Source organism: Leopardus geoffroyi, chromosome B3, assembly GCF_018350155.1.
Source record: "Leopardus geoffroyi isolate Oge1 chromosome B3, O.geoffroyi_Oge1_pat1.0, whole genome shotgun sequence".
NCBI classification, from domain to species: domain Eukaryota; kingdom Metazoa; phylum Chordata; class Mammalia; order Carnivora; family Felidae; genus Leopardus; species Leopardus geoffroyi.
Genome location: NC_059337.1, coordinates 50820071 through 50846408, shown reverse-complemented (window position 1 = coordinate 50846408; position 26338 = coordinate 50820071). Strand labels below are relative to the sequence as shown.

General features: G+C 36.7%; 1 protein-coding gene across 3 annotated transcripts in view; it reads right to left on the bottom strand.

Annotated features, from left to right (window-relative positions):
- The window catches only part of WDR72 (WD repeat domain 72), a 229147-nt gene that overhangs the window by 171853 nt on the left and 30956 nt on the right, over positions 1–26338 (bottom strand). For all 3 annotated transcript variants that reach the window (XM_045449695.1, XM_045449696.1, XM_045449694.1), the window contains exons 4-11: positions 20359–20437; positions 19080–19254; positions 18340–18416; positions 17148–17267; positions 16151–16296; positions 15671–15767; positions 10722–10863; positions 1970–2197 (exon numbers count right to left, since the gene is read on the bottom strand). In XM_045449695.1, the coding sequence (XP_045305651.1) occupies positions 1970–2197; positions 10722–10863; positions 15671–15767; positions 16151–16296; positions 17148–17267; positions 18340–18416; positions 19080–19254; positions 20359–20437 (1064 nt within the window). The remainder of the gene's footprint in view (positions 1–1969; positions 2198–10721; positions 10864–15670; positions 15768–16150; positions 16297–17147; positions 17268–18339; positions 18417–19079; positions 19255–20358; positions 20438–26338) is intronic.

Below are 26338 nucleotides of genomic sequence, written 5' to 3'. Positions count from 1 at the left end.
ACAAAAATTAATCTCAGAACGTCACTGCTGTCCTTTCAATAAGCATAACCAAGTCTAGCATAAAAGAAAAGCAAAGTTTCACAGAACATTTTTGTCTCCAAAAATATTAGATTATCTGGTTCTACCTCTTCGTTTTACAGGTAAAGTATCTGAGGCTCAAAGAAGTTACGTGACTTGAATCCAAGTGTGAAAAAGCACAGCATAATGTTTAAGAGCATAGCTTTGCTATTACATGAATGCTTTGGTTTTCTAGGTATGTCACTTACTAGATGGGTCACCATGACAAGTTGCTTTTCCCCTCTAAGCCACAGGTACTGCATCTGAAAAACTTGGGACAATAATAGCCTTGTTTCACACAAGACTGTTGTGTAGAATAAATAAGATAATGTCCTTCGTTTCCTAGCACTAGCACTTGGTAGGAATGTGGGTATTTCATACCACAGATGTACTAGAACACAGGTCTACTGACACTCAGTTTCCATACTGCCTCTTCATCATTAGCTAAAACTAAAAAAAAAAATTAAATAAAAAAAAAATTAGAGAAGACCACAGACTACAAACCCTCTTTACACAAACTAAAAAAGAGTCCCAAAGAATCATTATTACTTCAGTTAAAGAATCATTAGTTATTTCACTTACAGGAGGCACATCCTCAGTTTATATCCCCTTAGCAAACCAAGTAATGAATATTAATTCAGATATTCAAGTCCAATTTAGCTTTATGCTTGCTTTCTGGATGAGAAAAATCAGCCTACATAAAAAGTGCTAAGGTCTTAAGCTTTTTCACTAACTTTTAATAGTAGCTGTTGAGCTGTCGAGCAGTACTATACCTCTCCTAGGTTCATTGCTATCCCTCCTCTCTTTTAGGCAATCACTGAATACAAGTTAGTAACATTTAGTAAGTAGTCAAAGTAAGCTGAGAACAAGTGGTAGGCAAGGTAACAAGGTGTGTCTTAAAAATTGAGATTTGGCCTTAAGTCTTAAGGACCTAACAGTCTAATAGGATCCATGCATTAAGAAATATTAGATACTATCTACACATCCCCAAATCTCAGTCACTTCCTACATTTTCCTTCCTTTCCTTGTCTTATGTAAATAAGACAACTTCTGCATAACAGTCTATATTTAATAGGTATTCACTTTTGAAATACACAAAAATGTGTAAGAACATATTTACACTTCATTAACAGAGAAATAAAAATTAAAACAGGAAGATACCATTTTGTTCTGACTGGCAAATACTAAAAAGTTTAATAGCACACAAAGTAGGCTAAGGTATGGGGAAAAAGTCACTTTAATAGGCTGTTAGTGGACACACTTGTACACAGATGTTCTATGGAGAACATTTTTAGATAAATTTTCAAAATTAAAAATATTCCTAAGTGTTGATCCAGTAATTCTCCTGCAACTAATACTATAGGTATGACCATATATATGTACAAAGATGGTTAATTCAGCATTTTCTGTTGTAGCCAAAGATTACAAAAACTGAAACACCCATTATTAAAGTTTTTTAAATGAAAATTTAATTATTATTAGTCATTTAAAATGAACTCATTCAGAATGTGCTCCAAAATATTTTAAGTTATGTTTCAGGGTATTTCTGTAAAGTGTATAGTTTGTATAATGTATAATATATTGTATAATATAATTAAAAGAATGCATATTGCTATGTTGCTATGTACTTGCATATGCAGAGAAAATTTCAAGAAGGGTATAAGGAAACTTAATAGCAGTTGCTTTTGGTGAAGGGAGCAGGAAGATCAAGGGAAAAAAGAAATATATTTCTCATTGTATCAATGACTTTTAAAAAAATCCAGATATGTGTTTTACTTTAACATTCAAATATGTACACATTAATTAGCAAATGTCAGCACATTTTTTAAGCTTCGGCAATCTTCTTAGTACAGCTTGTTAAAGTTGAAGCTTAAGTAAATTAAATAAATAAGGTTACATAAAATTCAATGACCTTTTAATAAAGAACCGCCTTCTAGAAGTCCTGCTTTGGCAGCATTCAAAGCCTGTGTAATCAAAATGGTCCCATCTTCACAGCCACATATTAGTTTATCAAGACTTGAAACATACTCTGATGAAGTGACTACCACCGTTCCAGCCCCAGGGACATGGTCGATAATACTCATGGTATGATGCTTATCAAAATTATCTTGAAGGGTCCAGGTGGCAGTTATTGGTATTTCTAAAGGGAAAACACACAAAAAGGGAAAATTTGGCTTTTAAATTCATCATAGACATGGAAACTGTTATCAAGGGACCATCCCTTGGGGTACACAGAGCTCTTTTGCCATCCGAACAGTGGCTATATGGAGAAAAGTTCTCCTGCCATGTATTGTCTTTACTCAAAATGCTATCTCTTTGGTCCTCTGTCCTTCAAGGAGCCTCAGAATAGATGTGTATTAGTGCATTCATTTTAGACCTAGGTCAACTGAAAAGAACAGAGAAATTCTTGCAGCGATGTAAAGTGGTGGTCCAGTCTCATGAGTTCTCTATTTGTCTCAGCAATGTTAAAAAGGAAACTGAGGGTCTGTTAGTTGTGTGAGGAAAATGGAATAAATGTATTCTTTAAATATTAGGGGTATGGGTATCTCTAAATCATACCAAGCCCCCAATTATCTATGAATTACTAAGAGCACTGGTTATCATTCTACATAGTTCACCACCCAAGCATTTGAACTGGCTGTCAAGTAGGCTCAGGAAGGGAGAGAGGCTTGGATCTAGGAGCAAAGAGGGTGAGTTAAAGCCAACCTATTTCTCTATTAAAGGGCACCCCTGATCTTGCAGTACACGTGCCACAGTGACTGTGAAAAACCTAGAGCCCAAACCTTAGATGAGCATTAAGAATTATCGTAGATATCTATGGTTCTAATTATTGTGGGGTTTTTTTTTACTGTTTTTTTTTTTTTTAATTTACATCCAAGTTATTTAGTATATAGTGCAACAGTGATTTCAGGAGTAGATTCTTTAATGCCCCTTACCCATTTAGACCATCCCCTTCCCACAACCCCTCCAGCAACCCTCTGTTTGTTCTCCATATTTAAGAGTCTCTCATGTTTTGTTCCCCTTCCTGCTTTTATATTATTTTTGCTTCTATTCCCTTGTGTTCATCTGTTCTGTGTCTTAAAGTCCTCATATGAGTGAAGTCATATGATATTTGTCTTTCTCTGACTAATTTCGCTTAGCCTAATACCCTCTAGTTCCATCAACGTAGTTGCAAATGGCAAGATTTCACTCTTTTTGATTGCCAAGTAATAATCCAGTGTGTGTGTGTGTGTGTGTGTGTGAAATCCATTGTGTGTGTGTGTGTGTGTGTGTGTGTGTGTGTGTGTGTATACCACATCTTCTTTATCCATTCATCCATCAGTGGATATTTGGGCTTTTCCATACTTTGGCTATTGTTGATATTGCTGCTATAAACATTGGGGTGCATATGCCCCTTTGAAACAGCATACCTGTATCCCTTGGATAAATACTAGTAGTGCAATTGCTGGATCATAGGGTAGTTCTATTTTTAACTTTTTGAGGAACCTCCATACTGTTTTCCAGAGTGGCTGCACCAGTTTGCATTCCCACCAACAGTGCAAAAGAGATCCTCTTTCTCCACATCCTCGCCAACATCTGCTCTTGCCTGAGTTGTTAATGTTAGCCATTCTGACCGGTGTGAGGTGGTACCTCATTGTGGTTTTGATTTGTATTTCCCTGATGATGAGTGATGTGGAGCATTTTTCATGTGGCAGATGGCCATCTGAATGTCCAACTTCTTTGGAGAAGTGTCTATTCATGTCTTTTGACCATTTCTTCACTGAATTATTTGTTTTTTTTGGGTGTTGAGTTTGATAAGTTCTTTATAGATTTTGGATACTAGCCCTTTATCTGATAGGTCGTTTGCAAATATCTTCTCCCATTCTGTCAGTTGCCTTTTAGTTTTGCTGATTGTTTCCTTCTCTGTGCAGAAGCTTTTTATTTTGATGAGGTCCCCATAGTTCATTTTTGCTTTTGTTTCCCTTGCCTCCAGAGATGTGTTGAGTACGAAGTTGCTGTGGCCAAGATCAAAGAGGTTTTGCCTGCTTTCTCCTTGAGGATTTTGATGGCTTCCTGTCTTACATTGAGGTCTTGCATCCATTTTGAGTTTATTTTTGTGTATGGTGTAAGAAAGCGGTCCAGGTTAATTTTCTGCATGTCTCTGTCCAGTTTTCCCAGCACCACTTGCTGAAGAGACTGTCTTTATTCCACTGAACATTCTTTCCTGCTTTGTCAAAGATTAGTTGGCCATACGTTTGTGAGAACCCACTTCTGGGTTTTCTGTTCTGTTCCATTGATCTGAGTGTCTGTTCTTGTGCCAGTACCATATTGTCTTGATGATTACAGCTTTGGAATACAGCTTGAAGTCTGGACTTGTGATGCCTCCTGCTTTGGTTTTCCTTTTCGAGATTGCTTTGGCTATTCGGGGTCTTTTCTGGTTCCATACAAATTTTAGGATTGTTTGTTCTAGCTCTGTGAAGAATGCTGGTGTTATTTTGATAGGGATTGCATTAAATATGTAGATTGCTTTGGGTAGTATCGACATTTTAACAACATTTGTTCTTACTTTTGAGGAGCATGGAATCTTTTTCCATTTATTTGTGTCTTCTTCAGTTTCTTTCATAAACTTTCTATAGTTTTCAGTGTATAGATTTTTCACCTCTTTGGTTAGATTTATTCCTAGGTATTTTATGGTTTTTGGTGCAATTGTAAATGGAATAAATTCCTTGATTTCTCTTTCTATTGCTTCATTGTTGGTGAATAGGAATGCAACTGATTTCTGTGCATTGATTTTATATCCTGTCATTTTGCTGAATTCATGGACCAGTTCCAGCAGTTTTTTGCTGAAATCTTTGGGGTTTTCCATATTAAGTATCACGTCATCTTCAAAGAGTGAAAGTTTGACCTCCTCCTGGCTGATTTGGATGCCTTTTATTTCTTTGTGTTGTCTGATTGCAGAGGCTAAGACTTCCAACACTATGTTGAATAACAGTGGCGAGAGTGGTCTTATTCCTGACCTTAGGGGGAAAGCTCTCAGATATTCCCCACCGAGGATGATATTGGCATTCATATATAGCTTTTATGATCTCAAGGTATAATACTTTTTTCCTACTTTCTTGAGGGATTTTGTCTAGAAAGGATGCTGTATTTTGTCAAATGCTTTCCTTGCATCTGTTGAGAGGATCATGTGGTTCTTGTCTTTTCTTTTATTAATGTGATGAATCAGCCCTGCATCCCAGGTAGGGATTCAGGTAGGATTCACCACTTCATTGTGGTGAATAATTTTTTTAATGTATTGTTGGATCTGGTTGGCTAATATCTTGTTGAGGATTTTTGCATCCATGTTTATCAGGGAAATTGGTCTTAGTTCTTCTTTGTAGTGGGGTCTTTGTCTGGTTTTGGAATCAAGGTAATGCTGGTTTCATAGAAAGAATTTGGAAGTTTTCCTCCTATTTCTATTTTTTAGAACAGCTTCAAAAGGATAAGTTTTAACTCTTCCCTAAATGTTTGGTAGAATTTCCTTGGAAAGCTATCTGGCTTGTTTTTTTGGGAGATTTTTTTGTTACTAATAAAAAACTCTTGTTTTTCTGGGAGATTTTTTTTATTACTAATTTGATTTCTTTACTGGTAATGGTCTGTTCCAATTTTGTATTTCATCCTGTTTCAGTTTTGGTAGTTTATATGTTTCTAGGAACTTGTCCATTTCTTCCAGATTCCCCATTTTATTGGTGTATAATTGCTTATAATGTTGTCTTATTGTTTTTATTTCTGCTATGTTGGTTGTGATCTCTCCTCTTTCTTGATTTTATTTATTTGGCTCCTTTCCTTTTTCTTTTTGATCAAACTGGCTAGTGGTTTATCAATTTTGTTAACTCCTTCAAAGAACCAGCTTCTGGTTTCATTGATCTGTTTTACTGTTTTTGTTTTGTTTTGTTTTGGTTTGGTTTGGTTTGGTTTGGTTTTGATACCATTGATTTCTGCTCTACTCTTTATTATTTCCTGTCTTCTGCTGGTTTTGGGTTTTGTTTGCTGTTCTTTTCCCAGATCTTTCAGGTGTAAGGTTACGTTGTGGATCTGAGACCTTTCTTCTTCCTGTACGAAGGCCTGGATTGCTATATACTTCCCTCTTAGGACTGCCTTTGCTGCATCCCAGAGGTTTTGGGCTGTGGTATTATCATTTTCATTGGCTTCCATGTACTTTTTAATTTCCTCTTTAAGTTCTTGGTTAGCCCATTCATTCTTTAGTAGGATGTTCTTTAGTCTCCAAGTATTTGTTAGCTTTCCAAATTTTTTCTTGTGGTTGATCTCAAGTTTCATATCATTGTGGTCTGAAAATATGCACGCTATGATCTCGATCTTTGGAACTTGTTGAGGGCTGATTTGTGTCCCAGCTGGTGATCTATTCTGGACAGCGTTCCATGTGCACTGGAGAAGAATGTATATTCCACTGTTTTAGGATAAAATGTTCTGAATATATCTGTTAAGTCCATCTGGTCCAGTGTGTCATTCAAAGCCATTGTTTCCTTGTTGACTGTCTGTTTAGATGATCTCTCCATTGTTGTAGGTGGGGTGTTGAAGTCCCCTCCTATGATGGTATTATTATCATTGAGTTTCTTATGTTTGTGATTAACTGATTTATGTATTTGGGTGCTCACACATTTGGAGCTTAAATGTTTACAATTGCTAGGTCTTCTTGGTGGATAGACCCCTTCATTATGATATAACAGCCTTCTTCATCTCTTGTTACAGTCCTTATTTTAAAATCTAGATTGTCTGATATAAGTATGGCTACTCTGGCTTTCTTTTGTCAACCATTAGCATGATAGATGTTCTCCATCCCCTTACTTTTCAATTTGAAGGTGTCTTTAGGTCTAAAGTGGGTCTCTTGTAAACAGCACATAGATAGCTCTTATTTTCTTATCCATTCTGTTACCCTATGTCTTTTGATTAGAGCATTTAGTCCATTGATATTTAGAGAGTACTGAAACATATGAATTTATTGCCATTATGTTTCCTGTAGAGTTGGGAGTGTCTGATGGTGTTCTCTGGTCCTTTCTAGTCTTTGTTGCTTTTGGTATTTATGTATGTATGTATGTATGTATGTATGTATGTATGTATGTATGTATTTATAATTTGATCATTCATTCATTCATTTATTGCTTTTCTCCCCTCAGAGAGCCCCCCTTAAAATTTCTTGCAGGGCTGGTTTAGTGTTCATGAACTCCTTTATTTTTTGTCTGGGAAACTTTTAATCTCTCCTTCTATTTTGAATGACAGCCTTGCTGGATAAAGAATTCTTGGCTGCATATTTTTTCCGATTTAGCACATTGAATATATCCTGCCATTCCTTTCTGGCCTGCCAAGTTTCTGTGGATAGGTCTGCTGCAAACCTGATCTGTCTTCCCTCGTAGGTTAAGGACTTTTTTTCCCTTGCTGCTTTCATGATTCTTTCTTTGCTTGAGTATTTTGAGATTTAGACTATGATGTGCTTTGTCGATGGTCAGTTTTTGTTGAATCTAATGGGAGTCCTCTGTGTTTCCTGGATTTTGATGTCTGTGTCATTTCCCAGGTTAGGAAAGTTTTCCACTATGATTTGCTCACATAACCCTTCTACGCCTATTTCTCTCTCTTCATCTTCTGGGACCCCTATGATTCTGATGTTGTTCCTTTTTAATGAATCACTGATTTCTCTAATTTTTAAATCATGTTCTTTTGCCTTAGTCTCCCTCTTTTTTTATGCTTCATTATTCTCCATAAGTTTGTTGTCTATATCGCTGATTTGCTGCTCTTCCTCATCCACTCTTGCCACCTTGGCAAGCATTTGAGATTGAAGCTCAGTTATAGCATTATTTTATTTCATCTTGACTAGCTTTTACTTTGTTTTTATCTCTGAAGAAAGGGATTCTAATATATTTTCAACCCCAGCTAGTATTCTTATTATCATGATTCTAAATTCTGGTTCAGATATCTTGCTTGTATCTCTGTTGATTAAGTCCCTGGCTGTTGTTTCTTTCTGCTTTCTCTTTTGAGTGAATTCCTTTGTTTCATAATTTTGAAGGAAGAAAGGGAATAAGGTAAAAACAAATTAAAATTAAAAAATTAAAAACAACACACACACACACAGAGAAATCAAATAAATGATGCTAGATCCTAGGTGTGTTTTGGTCTGGGTGTTGAAAGGAGCTTGATAGATTAGAGAAAAAGTGGGGGAGAAAAAAGAAAAAGAAAAAGAAAAAAAAAAAGGAAAACGTTTGAAAATTTGAAATAATGAATAGAATAAAATAGAATAAAATGAAACGATGGGAGTAAAATAGAATTTGAAAAATTTACAAAAAAGTAAAAAATATAGTAGAAAAATTAAAGAAAAATATTTTTAATAAAAATTGAAAATAAAAATAATTTTTTCTTTCTGTATTTAAGAAAAAGAAAAGAAATGAAAAATAAAACAAAAAGAAAATTGAATAGATGGACCAGTGAACAGACTGAAATACGATTGAAATTACATCATTTTCCCCCAGAAGTCAAACTATGAAGCAATTTATAGTCCATAAACTAAGCAGGCATGGAGATGTGTGGTATTCCTGAAGAGCAAGCTTGGCCCAGTTGGGCGGGGCTTAGTGAAATGGCTCCACTCTCCACTAGATGACACTGCTTAGCTTACTCAGGTGGATTGTTGTGGCCCATGTAGGTCTGTATGCACATGTGTGGGAGGGGTGAAAATGGCATCACCCAGCTACCCAGTCTTTAGTATCAGAACTCTCTTCTCCCCGATTAGCAATGGCGCACCCATCCTTTGTCTCTGGCTTCTGTCTACTCCCTGCTTTTACACTGTCCATTACCAAGCCGTCAGGTTGCCAGGTGGCAGCTCCCTCCTGAGTTTTATCTCAAATGCAGCTGTGTTTCCTGACCCCTCATTTCTGAGGGACTGCAGCTTTGACCCGTTCTACCCCTCTGCAGGAAGGTCTCACCAAGTAAGGGCCAGGTGCTGGCTGTACCCAGGAAAGTTCACGGGACCGTGCTGCTGTTGATGCCCAGAAACTGCCGCTGGGTGACAGCCCAGCCCAGAAAAAGTTCACATGATCATGTAGCAGCAGCGTTTCAGGGATTATGGAAAATCACAACACACATCTGGCTCCAGGCTTCACTCTTCACAACCTTGTTCCAGCACCAGCGAATATGGTTGTTCTCCAGGGTCTGATGGGACCTTTGCCTGTGGGGAGTCCTCCCAGCAGGGGAACCGCCTCTCCTCATGTGGTCCGAAGACCTCCCAGACTTCACTCTGCTCCTGGGGATTCACCCTTCCCACCAGAGCACCTGCTGTTATCAAACTGTGGAGTTTCAGACTCTGCACTCCCCCTGTTTATACATTCTTAATGGAATTTAAACCCTCTCCTTTCTTCTTTCTCCCTTTTTAGTTCAGTCCCTGCGGCTGTTTCCACTTTTCCACTTTATCTCCAGCTGCTTTTGGTGGTGGTGGTGGGGTGCTTTTCCCGTATTCTCCCCACCATCTCCGTCCTCCCTCCACAAGCAGAAACCACTCTCTTCCCTCCGCGGCTTCTGTCTCCCCTAGTTCATCTCTCCGCGCCACTGTGTTCTGTGGTTCAGGTTGTGCAGATTGTTGTGTAATCTTCATATCAGTTTTCTAGGTATGCAGGATAGTTTACTGTTTATCTGGCTCTATTTCATTCACACGAGACACAGAAAAAACTTCCATGCTGTTCCGCCATCTTGGCTTCTCTTCTCTATTGTTCTAATTATAAAGAAGGTTACGTAAATGCTTCCTTAATTCCACTGCTGGCAGTGGAACATACATGAGAAATCCTAGGGCAACCATTAGGTGGCCTTAGCAGGGGCATGGTATACATTTTAATTCTTAAAATTGAACTTGTAAGAAACTTTTCCATACACCATACCAGGTTCTAAATCTTTTTTTTTGGCCATTTTCTTATTAACCTAGGACTATTAGGAACCATGTTGAAAACATTTGGGACAATGAACCTTAAAATTATGCCAGTGAATTTGTTAAGTAACAGAAACTTGTGCTTTGGAATTCAAATGTGGAGGACTGTGTTTCTGCTGTGCCCGAGACAATGATTCACAGATGACTTAATAATTTGGGAGTAAGGGAAAAAGAGTAAGATGGGCTTCCTCATTTTGGAATACCTAAGTCTCAGGAGCTTGAAGATTCTCCACAATAATGTTTCCTTTAATGACTTCAGTTTTGTATTCTAGGAAAAATGAAAATAAGCAAATGCTAAATCATCTAATCATTCAAAGAGCCAAATGGTTTAGTGGCCAAGTTTATACCTGTCCCTCCTGTTCCAAGCAGCTGTAATAATACCAATAGAGGAACTGTACAGGATATGGGCATGACAAATTCAAAAACATGAGTATGGCATGTCAACCTATCCTACATGCATATATAAGCATCCATTTCATTTGAATAAAACATCATTCCTGTTAAATTGATGTTAATTTGAATTGTATTGGTTGTATTGTTGTATAAGATCTATAAACATCATGTTTATACCTCCTTTTATGTTGGCACCTAATGCATAGTGTGGTACACGAGAAAATTTGTCTTATTTGTAGCCTCATGTTACTCAAATGAGAAAAACACTGAGTTAATTATAAACTAGTTCTCAGAAGACATGTGATTAGAAATAGATTAGAAACTGTCTTACCTCTAGGAGAGCCATCAAACTTGGATACAGGAACATCAGGAATGTGCCACAAAGTAATTCTTCCCGAGACTTCTCCAGAGAATAGTATCTTATAAAAAGGCTCTTTCCTTTCATTCATGTAGCCCATAACAAAGGAAAGGCCCTGGTCCAAAACAAAAAGCTTTTATGTAGAAAAAAATATCTGAATATAAAATGACAACCACTATTTTCAAATGGAGGAACAAGACTTCGTAGATTAACTGAATTGTTTCCATTTGCTTCCTGATCTTTCAAAAATTTCAGGTAACTTAAGTGACATTATCTCTTACTCAAGACAAACAAAAATTTTATAAAATAAGCAAAGTCCACAGCTAGACTTCAGAGAGTTACTAAGACTATTTAACATGTACTTAATGTTCTGTGTCTGTATTACACATAGTGTTAGAGGCTTTACATTTATTCCGCTAAATAATCCTCACATTAATTCTCTGAGGTTGGCACTATCATTGTCTCCATTTCCCAAATGAATAAACTGAGAGTGGAGAGGTTGATTTACCTAAAGTGTTATAGACAGCAAAGAGTCCATGTCTTCATGACCATACCCTACTGTCCACTAAGGAGGCCTGATTTCTTTATGGTCCCTTAAGTTCCATTGTCAATTACAATAGCAACAAGTAATATATGTGTGGTAATTTTGTGTTATTAACATGCTTTCAACTTTCTGTTAACTACTTTTCATATTTAATATATTTGATTTTAAACATTCTAGGAGGTCAGAAATAAAAATGAGTCCATAACATAAACAAGTAAATAAACAAATAAATACTAATATAATTAAGTATATAGTTATAGTTTATATTAATATATTATATATTTATGTACATAAGGTTATAATTTTGCTGAGGCAGAGTATGAATATTAAGCACCAGAGTTCTGGAAGACATGCTTTTATCAGTGTAACGGGTCTAGAGTCTCTAGTGTCTGAGTGCAGTGCAGATGTTCTTTGGACAGACTTGCATATAGAGATTATGAACAAGGCATCAAAATGATTAAGAGATTATAAAAACAAAAACTTCTTTTGATGTACAAAGAAAAGTCACCCTGGAAAGAAAGCCAACTGCTGGTGCTAGAAGTAAAGAAGTCTAAGAAAGTGATAGATAGTTCCTCATTAGAAAATATGTTTGAAGGTCAGGACTTTGATGTATTATTGGAAAAATTCTGTAATGTATCTGAGGAGTATTAAAGGCCAAAGCATTGCTATATTTATTCCTCACAACAAAGCTACAGAGTAAGTAAACACTGCCATTATTCCTGTTATGGAGAAAAGAAAACTAAGACAGGAAGAGAGGAAGAAAGGAATCCAAGAGCATACAACCAAGGTAGTCCTCCAACATGAGAGCACTGCAGAGGAGACAACAGCTCCTAGGAAGTTGCTTCTACAGATTTAGAAGGCACTTTCAAGTCTTATACTTCTCAATCCATCACTTTTGTAGGTGTTAGAAACTGTGTCAATACAATTTGGGTAAACCAGCAAACTAGCTTCTCAAACTCTCTTGACCTTGAAGAACCTTAGAACTGACTAGTTCCACTCCCTCATGATTTTGATACAGAGAAGCTGAGCCGTTACTCGGTTCCTGTGGTTGGTGGCAGGCAGCATGCCTCATCTCCCCCAACAGCATATGCTCCGGTGCTGCTGTTCTCCCTCTGTACCTACTATGCCACTGCCATTCATCACTTGCTCACACCCACACCTTGTCACCTCTGCCCTCGTCCTTTGCAGTATCCCTCTCTGATTCTGCTATTCACTTGGACACTCCCCTCAGAGCTCCTTACCATATGAACTCTGATTTGTCACCACAGTACCCAGGGTGTATCACAAGGAACACCTGCCCTACAGGAGGTAATAAAATAGCCCTTAAGAGCGAATTCTCGGGGCACCTGTGTAGCTCAATTGGTTAAGCATCTGCTCTTGATTGTGGTTCAGGTCATGATCTCACAGTTCATGGGACTGAACCCCACATCAGGCTCTGTGCTGACAGCATGGAGCCTGTTTGGGATCCTCCCTCTCCCTCTCTCCCTGCCCCTCCCCTGCTCCCTCTCTCTTTCTCTCTCTCAAAATAAATTAAGCATTAAAAAAACAAAAACAAAAACAACAAAAAAACCCAGCAAATTCTCTTGAGTTAACTGCCTGGGTTCAACTCCTGGTTTTAGCACATACTAACTCTATTAAAAGCACCAATTACTTGATTTAGACAATTTACTTAACCTCTCTGTGTCTCATTTTCCCTAAATGTGAAATAAGGCCAGTAAAAACACCTATTCTATAGGATTGCTGTCAGGATTAATGAATTGATAAAGGTGAGGTGCTTAGAATGGTGCCCTGCATTTGGCACATACTCAGTACCTATGAACCATTCTTATTATCCACTTTTCGGAACAACTGAGAAACTTGCTCCAAAGTCCAACTGCCAGACTTGGGCCAAACTGCCCAGGTTCAAATCCTAGGAATTAACCTTTCTGAACATGATTTGCAAAGTGAGGCCATGGTGGGAATGCATGTAAATGGAGGAGTGTGTATATTTGATAATAACAAGGACTAAAAAAAAAATTACCCATAAGCATCATCGTTATTACTCTTAGTTCATGCACCCAAATTCCTTACATGCAATACTCAGGCTATCTCTGCCTCAACTACCCCTTAACTCAGCACTGCAGAGTTACTCCACAGCTAAGACTCTGAAAGCCAGTACCTTATCTCAACAACCAGGACCCCTGCCACAGGCCTCAGTGATCATCAGCTGTCATTAGAACCTTGGGAGACTCTCACGAAGCTACTGAAAGGAAGGGCGAGTCTCATTTTGCTACTACAACTCCATCAGCAGATATATTCCGAACATCACAAATGGTAACTGTGGGAACATGTTACTGTTACACACTGAGATTTATGTCTATTGGTGCCATTCCAAAAGAAGAGTCTACTTAATACTACATATTTATAGAATACCCTTTTCTAAGCTCCTTGTACTTATCAAACTTATCTCCCACCCCATCAAAATGTTACCTTCTAACTTCAGGAGAGATTAAGAAATCTTATAGTTAGTGAATATTGGCGATGTTTTGAATAAGGAAAACAATGTCAGACTTTCACTTCTGGCTGGACAAAGGGCAAGCAAGAGTGTGAGGGTGGGTAGACTAGCTTAAGTTTCCGATTATTCTATTCATATTTCACTGGCTTCCTAGTATTTCCCACGTTTAAGATAAATAACTGTCATTGTCTAAACAAGAATTGTTACGGGGCATCTGGGTGGCTCAGTCGGTTAAGCAGCCACCTCCAGCTCAGGTCATGATCTCGTGGTTCGTGAGTTTGAGCCCTGCATCAGGCTCTGTGCTGACAGCTTGGAGCCTGCTTCAGATTTTCTCTCTCTCTCTCCCCTTCCCTCAATAGCATGTGTCCTCTTTCTCTCTCTCAAAAATAAACTTAAAAAAAGAATATTTAAAAATTATTGATAGACGATCCATAGATCTATGTCTTCATATTTTGAGGAACAAAATAAGGTGGCTTCCCCTAAGGTTAGTATTTTTTTTCAGTTTATTTGCAATTGCTGTGTTTTTCTTCAGCACCAATATGTGCAATCGACTAGAAGATCTTAAAGGATACTACCTACGTTTTAGCTTTTGGGGAAAACTGCTTTATCAAAAGTGCGTTCTGGTGCTAAAGGAAAGAATGGGCAGGCAGGTCCTTTACAAAATAACTAAAAATGCTTTTCTAAGTAAGCCACACTACTGCTCTTATAATCAACAGTGAAGCAAGACTCCATTGCCACTCACAGATGACTTTAGAAATAGTGTTTGATGCCACAATTCTGAAGTTTGCCTGTGCCCCAGTGGCACTTAGAGTTCTAATTTTGGGCTTGCAGTTTTTTAATCAAGTTTTTGCAACAAAACCCTATAGATATGTTAAAGGTACAATTACAGAACTATAGGTTCTCCAGTGGCTAAACTGCGAAATTAAGCAAACCATCAGTCCGTAAAAAAATAACGTTTCCTTGGTTGACATGTCAGTAATCCAAAGTCCTTATTCTCCATGAAATACCTCCTTGGATAATTAACTGATGACTCAGTCCACAGGTTAACAATCATAACAGCAAGAACAAACCTTATTTTGGTTAGCACTACTAAAATAAAACAACTTTAAATGATCAGACTTCATAGAGTGTAAAGATAAAATTCAGTCAAGTAAAAACACACAATTATATCCTCAAGTCTGCCAGGACTCACAATTATACTTGTTTTACCAAGAAAATTTATTCAGAAGAATAGCTAAACATATGCAAAAATGATAATATTGAGATAAAAAAAGCAGGATATAAACCATTTGATAAAATTTAAAAACTGGAGTAGACACATCAAAATGTTAATAACTTCATATCAAATCATTTTTCCAAAGGGTCAGTGAACAATGTGTGTGTGTGGCAAGGTGGGGGGTGGGGGCGAGAGAGTGAGAGAGAATGAATATGGCAAAATGTTGACATTTGGTAGATGAGTGGAGGTAGATGATGGAGGGTAGATGAGTGATCATTGTACTATTCTTGAAACTTTTTAAATATTCGAAAATTTTCCCATTAAAATAAGTAAATACATAAAATATATTCCTTGTGAATATTTACGGTGGCAAAATTATGAATTTTAGTTCCTCCACTTTTAACTTTTAATTTTAATTTTAACTTTCATAATTTTTCTATAACAAATATATATCATTTAGTTACTCCAGCTTTAAAATATATATTTTTCGAAGGCAAAGTTTTCTCTTCAGTACCCATTAACAATTAGATTTGATTTTCTCGTTGACAACTTCATGTGATTCTTCCATTCAATTTTTTCAAGTCTGACTCTCTGTTACAGACAAAGCAACACTTATCTAAGACGCAGAGTGAAGCAGCTTTGAGGCAGTCACTCTCTCCTTGCATTACCTTATTTTCCTGCACAGAAGTAGAGCACAGTAAATGAGGATAAATGGTCTCTTTAAGCACTCTTCCATCAGCAGGGTATATGCTTTTTGAAAGCCCACTGCATGGTGAAAAATAAAAAGCAGAGTTGAGAACTTTGAGGTTCTTTATTCGTTTTTTTCCTCCTCCCACTTTCAAAAGCCGGATGGTACCATTCAAGTTTCTAAACTCTAGTTAGAAATTGTTGGGTTAATAATTACAAGTGACTTTTTTGAAAACCCAGCACCAGCTGTACAAGTTATACATGGTTAATCTCATTCCTTCATCCCCTGCTGTTTCATACAAAGGCTGAAGCCTCCCAAGCCCAGAGTAAATCTTCTAGTGCCAAAGTTGTTTTGTTCTGGTTTTTGATCATGGGCAGCATGCAGGGATTTTTCCATAATAAACCTCCCAAAGTTCATTTTCTACCTGAATGTTTTGTATGCCGCTCCCATCTGAGCCCACCTGTTCAGCAGCTGATAGATAAAACTGTGACCATCTTCTGTCCAGATGATGATTCTGTGAGCTGCAAGCACCTCTCCCCCAGCAAAAAACTGCCCACTTCTGCTAACTTCGGTCCGCAGAAGGGAAAAATCACAATAGTCATAAACCTAAAATACAAAATTAATGATGTACATTAACAAAAGCTTCTAATCTAATCTGTCAGTGAGATGAAAGATAAATTATGCTTATCAAGACTATTTAGATGGCAGTGTTAATGCAACAATATATTAAATATTAATAACATGAGACACCCTGTACTCATGCGCCAAGATAATTTTTTACTAGTACTTATTTTTTTCATTTATCCTAAGGTAGGTTTAATGAATAAACTTTATACCATTCCAGAATGTGCCCATTAAGCAAGAAGCCAAAAATCCCAAAATTTATGTGTTATTTTATTCCTTCTATATGGTAGCCCAACTTCAACTTTTAAAAATTTGTTACACAAAAAGTTTACACAGCAGAAACCTTTTGATACACTACATATTTTATATTTTTGTTCAAAAATATAGTATCAACATATAAGTAAGATACTGTAGTTTTGTTAGCTGGGCCAGTTATATGAAACATTAAAGAAAAAGGGATGCTATCAAATGATAATAACTTAGCTCTTCTTTCTTGATGGAGAGATCAGCGAATATACTCATAAGAAAGTAGATTCTCTAAAAATGAATATAGCAACTATGCAGAAAAGGAACAAAGCCTATAAATAAAATCAATGTATGTAGATGAAAGGGTTTAGTTTGCTTTTTAATTTTAAAGTTCAGGCATCAAATTTTTAAAGTAATCCAGAGATAAATGCTCATTATTGTTATGGTCTGTTACTAATAAAATTGGGATCTACTTTATATATATAATATCCTGAGAAGCAAAACAGCTGAGTGCAGGGAGAGGAAAATTGATACAAATGGGTCATAAAAGACAACTAATTCAATTTATCGTGTCATTTTTATAATACCTTCCAACATTTAGAAAATACCACCAATAAAAGTCTCTCCGTATATGTGCAAAATCGTATTGCCCGGCAGTTCAGGGAGTCGAGAAATTTGGATTCCTTCTCGTAGACATCTTGTTTTTCCTTCAGAAGGAATGAGAACACTTTAGTGCCGGTTCTAGGTAATTTATACATGACTTGCTCTGCTGTACACCTGAAGTAGATCAGACCATTTTTATAAAAAACAAAAAAACAACTACCCCAGTTTCCTTTTGAGTTCCCTGAACTAAGAAATCACTTCACAAGAGAAACCATGAACAGGAAACCCACTTGGCTTAAAGGATTCCTCATATATAATCGTTCCTACAAGCATTCTGTGGGGCACTGTGCTGGATGCTGAGAATGTAAAGATAGGAATAAGTTTCTCATTTTCAGATGTGGTGGAAAGACAAAACAAAAAAAAGTAACATATTAAAAAAAAAAACAACTGCAGTACCTTAACTGCTAAAAAAGAAAAATGAATAAGTACTTTGAAAAAACAAAAGCATGGCCAACACAGAACATCTAGAATACCATATTCACAGTAAGTTTCTGATGATACTGGTGTGTGTTTCTTGGGCTCATTATGGCAACACAATTCCTAGGCTTCCTCTAGGAATTTCCAAGAAATTCCAAAGGAGAGCTCAGAGCATGGGGCAGCTGAAACAATTTTATCATCAGCATATAGAATATGACTGTTTTTTTTTTGTCCACCACCTCAAATTGTAGCCTGATGTAGGAACAGGTGAATATACTCGACTCCCAGTGCATGTGACCCCAGCTGTTCACAGTCATCTTCCTGCCACTGCTCACATACACTCAGAAGAAAGGGGGTCTTTCTGCTGTAAGGGTCAGAAAGATATTCTTCTATGATGGACTTTATTTTTATTAAAATGTAATCAATATGTGTGTGTGTGTGTGTGTGTGTGTGTGTGTGTGTGTACACGTACGTGCCCATAAAAACATTTGTATATGCCCTGAGAACAGGTTGGAAGGATACAGTCTAATTGTTATCAATTAGGGGAGTGATGGGGGGAGTACACAGAGGTAAAATTTATATACTTCTACATTATTTGAACTCTTAACAATGAGCAGGTAACACCTTTATAATTCATTTTAAAAAACCAATAAATATGCTTGAAATTGGAGAATAAAGAATAGAGTTTCACAAACCAACCTGAATGCTGTTGATAGATGAAGAGAGATCCCATACTTTGAGCTCACCAGCTACTGATACCACCAAGAGAGAATCTTCTGTAAAAACAATAAAGGTCACATAAAAGTTGACCACTGTTATAAGTGGTTGCTGTAGAGATCATTTCACAGTCATTTAAGGATTATATAGGGTTACATAGGTGGAACATATTCAACTTTAGGGTTATTTTTCTGATAAAAAATAAACATTTTAGATCACATTTTAAGTTTGTTTCAAAATTTCAAAATGACCCCCATGTAATAGCCACTAAATAGCCACTAAAAGCAGAGCCACATTGCAAATGATTATGTTGTCAACATTACATCTTCTTATTTCAGAAATAAGTAAGGAGCCAACCTTCCCTCATTATAGAAATCGAATTATCTTCTTTACTACATCCAGAAGACACAGCAAAGGAAAAGTTCCAAGCATCTTGCTAATCCACCACAAATGCCTGCTTGTCACTCCTGAAATGTACCGATGAACTGGGTCATGGAAACACCGTCTCCTCTTTTCATTTCATCTTGACCTCTTGCTGACTTTCTAACGACTTGAACCATTGGCTTGGGTGTTCTCAGTTTTTTGATTTGGCTTAGAGAACTATCCCCACCAACAGGTAAACATAAAGAAGTATTCTGAGCTCTTGCCCAGTAGCTCAACAAATAGTTCAAAAGTGATCTTTTTATATGCATTCTTAGTGTTCTGTAAGACCCAACTATTACCTTGAATTCTCATGGAGTGTACAATGCACAGGCAGTTGATCCAATCAGGAGACTGAGATGATATAAAAGTGTGAATAACAGCCAAACTTTTAGCATCGATGATAAGAACATCTTGATATTCTCCACAACACAAAAGCCAGCCTTCCCCTGTCATCCGGAAGGAGCAGTGGTAATACTATGGAAATGGAATTCAAAGCAAGAATTTAATTATCACTAGCAATTAACAGAATTTGGGCTATGGTGAAGACTCCTCTGATTTTAGTTTTATCATCTATTCAATGAAGCTATTTACTTGAATGAATAGCAAGTTAAATTTCTTTTAGTTCAATGATTCCACATTGCTAAAGTATTGATTTGGGGCTTGAGTCTCCTTTGTATTTCAGTATTTTTCCTGAGAAAGGGGGAACTTTTTAGGAAGAATGAATCTTATTCCAATCATAGAAAGTTCACAATTGTTTTATTTCTTGAATGCTATGTAGAAATAGACAGCAACAAAAATCAGGTTCTTCTGGCAACATTGCTTCATGTTAATAAGAAATAAACATGTTTGAAGAGTGTGTGAGGAATTCTAGTGCCAAGTAAGTTTTGAGAACAGCTTTTATCAAAGATTGAGTAACACGTTCTACTCCAGACAGACTCTCTCACTATTAAGATTTTGGCACCAGAAAGGAGTTTGTGAATATTGCAGTGCAAGTCCTCAATGCTAAAAGCAATGAGTAAAACATTAAAAAACACTGTCAGCACCATTGGTATAATGCAACTGCCTTACCTGTATGCTGGGAGTCCATCTACCAAAAGGTAAAATCTCTTTTAAATACTGGGAAATAAAGGTATGGCTATACCTTTTGCTCTCTTTTCCTAAATAAGAAATTCAGAAATTAAGAACCTATCCACCTAAAAATAGTTAAAATTAAAGACAAGAAAACCTTTTTTGCTTTATAAAATAATTTGTCATTAAAACCGAATCTTTCTACGTGTGTATCTGTGTGTGTGTGTGTGTGTTTGGAGTGTAACTAAGAAAAAAAAACTGTCTTTCAAATGTACCTATGTTAGAAAGACACAAAAATAAAGGAAGAATCAGGAAAACAATTCTTGAATAGTTAACTTTGGGGGGAAAATGCCAAAAATAACAGATGATAACTGACAGTGTTCTATTTCAGGGACAAAAGAAAAAGAAAAGAATATCCCCCCAAAGACATTTCTTTAAATGTGTGCCTAGAAAATGCTCTAAAGGAATTGTAGAATCCAGAAATGTTCTGAAGGGACTGAATGTACTTACACAGATTGCAGTGTGCCTGTAAGGAAGCGTGGCCTTCTCCACACGCTGTCCGTTCGTGACATTCCAAACACACATCTCCCTAGCAGAGATAACTTGGTATTATTCTCTGTCATTTCCAGTCAATTGGCTGAAATAATTTTTGTGCCACCAAGTTTTTCTGTAGTGCTGCACTTAAATGCAACCTGATCGTTTATGTGGCTTTTTGTTACAGATTACTGAGCAAGAAAATGTTGTGGTCATTAGCAGGGATGACATACTGTATCTGTGTCTTTTTGTTTGGGTAATTACACCCTGCCGCCAGCCTACAGACCTTACCTTAGCACCAACCTGACCTAAAACAAATTGTGTGGATACAGCTATCACAGTCTGTTAGAGTGACAGTACAACAATCTTTCCATGGAAACTGCATCCTCTTGAAAATGGTTTATTTCACTGAACTTAAACTACATATTCTGAAAAGCATAACGCATCAAGGGCTGCATCTTCTGGAGCCGAGGTATCATTTTTATAAAAATAAACAGTGCCACCAAGAGGCTATATTTGGTCTATAATTGATAATGGTTTATTTCTTTGCTTATCCTGAAATGCTGAAATCACACTTGCTGCTGCATGTTTAGAAAATTCTAATTGTTTACAATACTCTGACTTGGTTGCATATATGTTACAAAGATGTACATACCATTAGGAAACACAGTGACAAAATGCATCCAAGTATAGGGCAATTTAAATCTATGTGATTTCAGTTCACAAAAACCAGAATGGCTGTTTTAGAGTTGTTTGGTAATATTCTTCAGTTTTCACACTTCCAACACATAAGCAAAACTTTCCATGAAAAAATTAAGGATAGCTTTATTAGCTCTAAGGGAGAAGCTGCTATTAAGAAGCAAAAGATACGAATTAATCATAGTAAATGCTAGATGCATTTGGTGTTTGCCAGCCTTTTTGTTTTTCTGGCCAAACACTGGAAATCAATCTTTAAATCAGTGGTTCTCTACCTGGGGCGATTTTGTCTCCCAAAGGACATCCGACAATGATAAGAGATTTTTGGTTGTCACAACCAGGAACACACTACTGGCATCTAGTGGGGAAAGGCCAGGAATGCTGCTAAATATCCAGCAATGCACAGGAGGGCTCCACAACAAAGAATTCTCCCGGTGCTCCAAAATGTCCTTAGTACTGAGGCTGAGAAATCATGTTCTAGATATAAAAACAAAATATTCACAGTTTTTTCTCTCTGTTTATATCCAAACGTATTCCAAAAAGGATTTAAGGCAATATGAAAACTCACATAACTCAATAAAACAAAGGGAAAATGTGCACACACGTGTGTGTGTGTGAAATAAAACTAGGAAAAAGGTAGAAATTGAAATAATATATCTCAAAGGTAAAAAAAAGTGTCAAAGATAAAAATAAATAGAACTTTAAGTCACTATTAATATAAAAGTTTAGCTTCATAAGGAATTGGAGTTTATTAACATGGTTCTCAACTCTAGCTGTACATCGCCTGTGCATATTTCAAAAATTATCCATAGAGATTCTAATTCCATGGCTCTGTGTTGGAGTCCCCACATGTAGGTTCTGCAAAGCTCCTGGTCATTAATCTGTTTCTAGATAAGGCTATCTCTAAACCAGTGGTTCTCAACTGGCTATACATGAGAGTTATCAGGGAACTTTTTAAAAATACTGGGGCTAGGACCCAGACATCAAGCCATGCTAATAAAATCCCATTTTCCAAGGTTGGAGCCTGTATCAGTAAAAGCTCTCTCCGTGATACTAATGTTTCTCTTGGATTCTCATGTTTTCCCTATTTGTTTGCTTATCATCTTATTTTCTATCTTAAAGTAAGAAAATATATATACAAAAATACCACAAAGCAAAAATTGACTCTTATGCTTAGCAGTTCTTTTTAAGAAAAGAAAGCCAATGTGTTGTGTTTCAAAAATAGCATTGACATTTTAGCTGGAACAGTACAAGTTACATATTTAATAAGAACACAGGAAAATTAACTGTTAAAATGTACATTCTTCTTTTCCTTTTGAAATACTGTTACCAAAGTTTCTACACAGATTAAATCATCTTCAATTAAAAAGGAAGCTTAACTGAAAAAATTGTTTAACAATTGCCAAAATTTTTAAATTTTTGATTTTTTAAATTTCAGTTAAAAGAGGAACACAGAGGAAAGTATCTGCAACATATAAAATTAGAAAATTGTTAAATTCCCACTGATTTCCTTAAGAAAAGCCCCCCCCCCCTTTTTACTCAATCTGTATCTCTACCTCAGCAGCTCAATAAAAATTCATCCGGTGATAAGCAGATCAGTCACCACTCTTATATCCACTTTTCTACTTTCAGAAATAGACTATTTTCTTTGGTCCATGCTTATTCTTATATTTATTTGCCTATAAAGTTGTTATGATTATAATTTTAATAAAACATCTAGAGGGAGAGGAGATAAACATGGTTTGCCATCCTGAATCCAAGTCCCTTATGTTCTTCAAACTCTCTTTTACCTTCCATTATACTTTTAGGGTTTCATTGGCATTCTCAGTTTCCATTCTGCTTCTGGAATGCTGGTTTCCCTTAGTTTTGTCTTAGGCTTTCTTACCATCTCACATTTTGCACTCTCTCTGGGTGAATTATCTACTCCCATCACTTCAGGTAGCACCCATATGATGTTGGAATCCCAGACCAATTCACTGAGCTCTATAATTCCATACACAACTGGCTATTAGATGTCTCTACCTAAATGCCTTGCAAGACTTCACACTCTTCATATTCACAATGAAGCAAAACATCTGCCTGCCTTAGTTTTCTATTCTCAGTGAATGGTATCATCACCAATGAGTTTCCCAAGTCATTCTTGACATCACACTTTCTCTCACTGCCCCCATGTTCAGTACTCACTATACCAGATGTATTCTCTGAACAAGCAGCATCAGCATTGTCCAGGAAACGTGTTAGAAATGCAAGTTCTTGAACCTTAGCCTGGACCTACTGAACCCATATCTCTGGAAGTGGGGCCAGGAGTCTGTTATTTTTTTTTTTTTCCCAACGTTTATTTATTTTTGGGACAGAGAGAGACAGAGCATGAACGGGGGAGGGGCAGAGAGAGGGGGAGACACAGAATTGGAAACAGGCTCCAGGCTCTGAGCCATCAGCCCAGAGCCTGACGCGGGGCTCGAACTCACGGACCGCGAGATCGTGACCTGGCTGAAGTCGGACGCTTAACCGACTGCGCCACCCAGGCGCCCCAGAAGTCTGTTATTTAAACCAGCTCTGTAAGTGGTCCTACTGCAAGCTCAGGTTGGAGAAGCACTGCCCTGGGAGACTCTAAGACTGGGTACTTGCCCAACTTTCTTACTTCTCGCTTGTGATTAAAAGTTTTTTTTAATAAGTAATAACCCCCTTTATCAATGCCAAGGCTTTTTTTGCCTTAAGGTTTTATTAACTACATGTATTTATTAACATAAATAATTTACATAGCAAATATCAACATTTTGGTCCTTATTCATCTGGTAAATCTTTTTTCCATCCATTTACTTTTAACCTTTCTATGTCTTTATGCTGTTTTTGTCTTTTAAATTGTATGACCATCTATGTGATTTAACTAGAGGGCTCGGTCTCAATTGAGATTATGGTTTTAGTCAGATTTATCTCAACTACGTTATTCTGTGCTTTCTATTTGCCCCATTTATTTTGTCTCCTTTGGATTAAATAACATTATTTTTCTTTTCCAAATTGGAAGTTCTGTATTCTATTTCTTTTATTTTGATTTCTTCTATCTGTTCTTTTAGCAGCTACCCTGGAAATATGTACATCTAGCTTTTTTTTTTTTTTTTTGTACATCTAGCTTAAAGCCTAAAGTTATTCAACATCTTTACCCACCTCTAGAACAAGAACATGTGGAATCTGATCACTACACTATCCTATGTGATTGTTGACTAGAATTGACATATTTATAGATTGTGTGTATATATGGCGGTGGGGGGTGGGAGGTATATATAAACATTATTGTCTTCTAATCTATATTTACTTGCATTTTCTAAAATGTTGCTGGTTTTGTTCAATATTCCTTCTTCCATCTCAGCTCTTCTGTATGAAATCATTGTTTTTCTTACCGAAGAATGTCATTTACAATTCTGGTGCTTATAGAGGGTCTATGGGCAGTGAACATTCTTAGTATTTGTCTTAAATACTTACTTAAATAGTTAGCATTATATTAATACTTATTAATACTTAGATACTTAAGTACTAATTACTTAAATACTTAATAAATGCTTAACATTTGTCTTAAATACCTATTGTGACCTTATTTTTTTAAAAGACATTTTCGCTAGAGATACAATTCTAAGTTGGCAGATATTTTCTCTCAGCTTTTTGAAGATATTTCACTGCTGTCTAGTTTCCATTTTACTGTTGAGAAGTCAGCTTAATTACATTCCTGTATAAATCTGCTTTTTCCCACTACTTTCAGGATTTTCTTTTTCTCTGGCATTCTCTGGCATTGTCTGTTTCAACATCAGGCCTCCAGGTATCTATTTCCTTTCATGTATCCTGGGATTCATTGGGATTCCTGAATCTTAGGATTTATGCCTATTGATGACATCATACTTTGGGGGAAAAATGAAATACTGAGTCAAAGCAATTTTGTGGCCCTTTGAGCAACTTGGAAGCAGAAATGCTAAGTCCACAGTTATTCCCAGGTCTACTCAAAGCTAAAGTCATTGTTTGGGGCATAATGGACCAAGCCTAGTAAACTAATAACTTCCAGCAGATTAAACCAAGTTTTGCTAAGTATGCAATAGCTGAAATATATATACTGCCTAAAAAGTATCTCACAGATGCAGGCTAAGTTTTGCATCTTGAAGGAACAGAATTCTAGAAAATTCAAATCATCTTGGAAAAGAAAGACCAAACCAGACTCTTTGGCTCTTTAATAATCATATTTGCAGGGTCATACAGCTAAATTCATCTATCATCAAGAATATGCCCATTAACCTTAGTTTCTTTTTTGGAGCTAGACTATTGTGGGCAAAAACCTCAAGCTGGAACTCAATTACTTTCCAGAGCTATTTCTCATTTAGCTATTAATTTTCTCAATTCTCCAAGTAGACTCAGAAAAATAAAAAATTGCCATCTCCCAAATTCTCTAGACTGGGAATGGGAGTCCTAGCATATGAAAGCTACTAGCAATTGTTAAAAAAAGAATGTACCAGTGCATTTCACTTTAGCCTCATCCAAAGTTCAATCTCTCTAGGTTTAACAATTATGTCTTTGCTATAAGCTATGAGAACAGCTTTGATATCTGTTTCACTAGCATTGTGTTAAACTATTAAGTTTCTACAAGGTGGACACTCATTATTCTTTTCGTTCTCAGAATTCAGAGCCATGTAATTTCCTCTCAGATTAAAAACAAAAAGGAGGGGTTTCTCTTGTTTCAACCTGTAATCCAATCCCTGATTCACAAATGCATGCTGAATCGATTCTGCATTCCTGGGTTTACTTTGGCAAATAACTCATCAGCTGAGCCCAGTAGATCTTCCATCAGTGAGGCTTTTCTCTTACAGCTTAGTTCTATTTCATTGGAATAAAGCTTGCTTCCATGAAACTCTGCACCCAAATCACAGTCTATTTCCCCTTTTTCCCATCATCCCACTTACCACTGAGTCCTCTCTTCTGTTTCTTCTATAATGATATCAGACGAGTGTATTACATAAGGAGTATAACTATTGAGTTGTTGTACAAAACTATGAAGGCTTGGATAGTTTGCTTAAGAGCTCAAAGTGAGTTACAACTTGAAAAAAGACAAGCACCCAGACTTTTCCGTTTTCAGATTCTATAACAGGTGGCATTTGCCAGTATCTTTTTTTTTTAATTCTTATTTATTTTTGAGACAGAGAGAGACAGAGCATGAATGGGGGAGGGTCAGAGAGAGGGAGACACAGAATCCGAAACAGGCTCCAGGCTCTGAGCTGTCAGC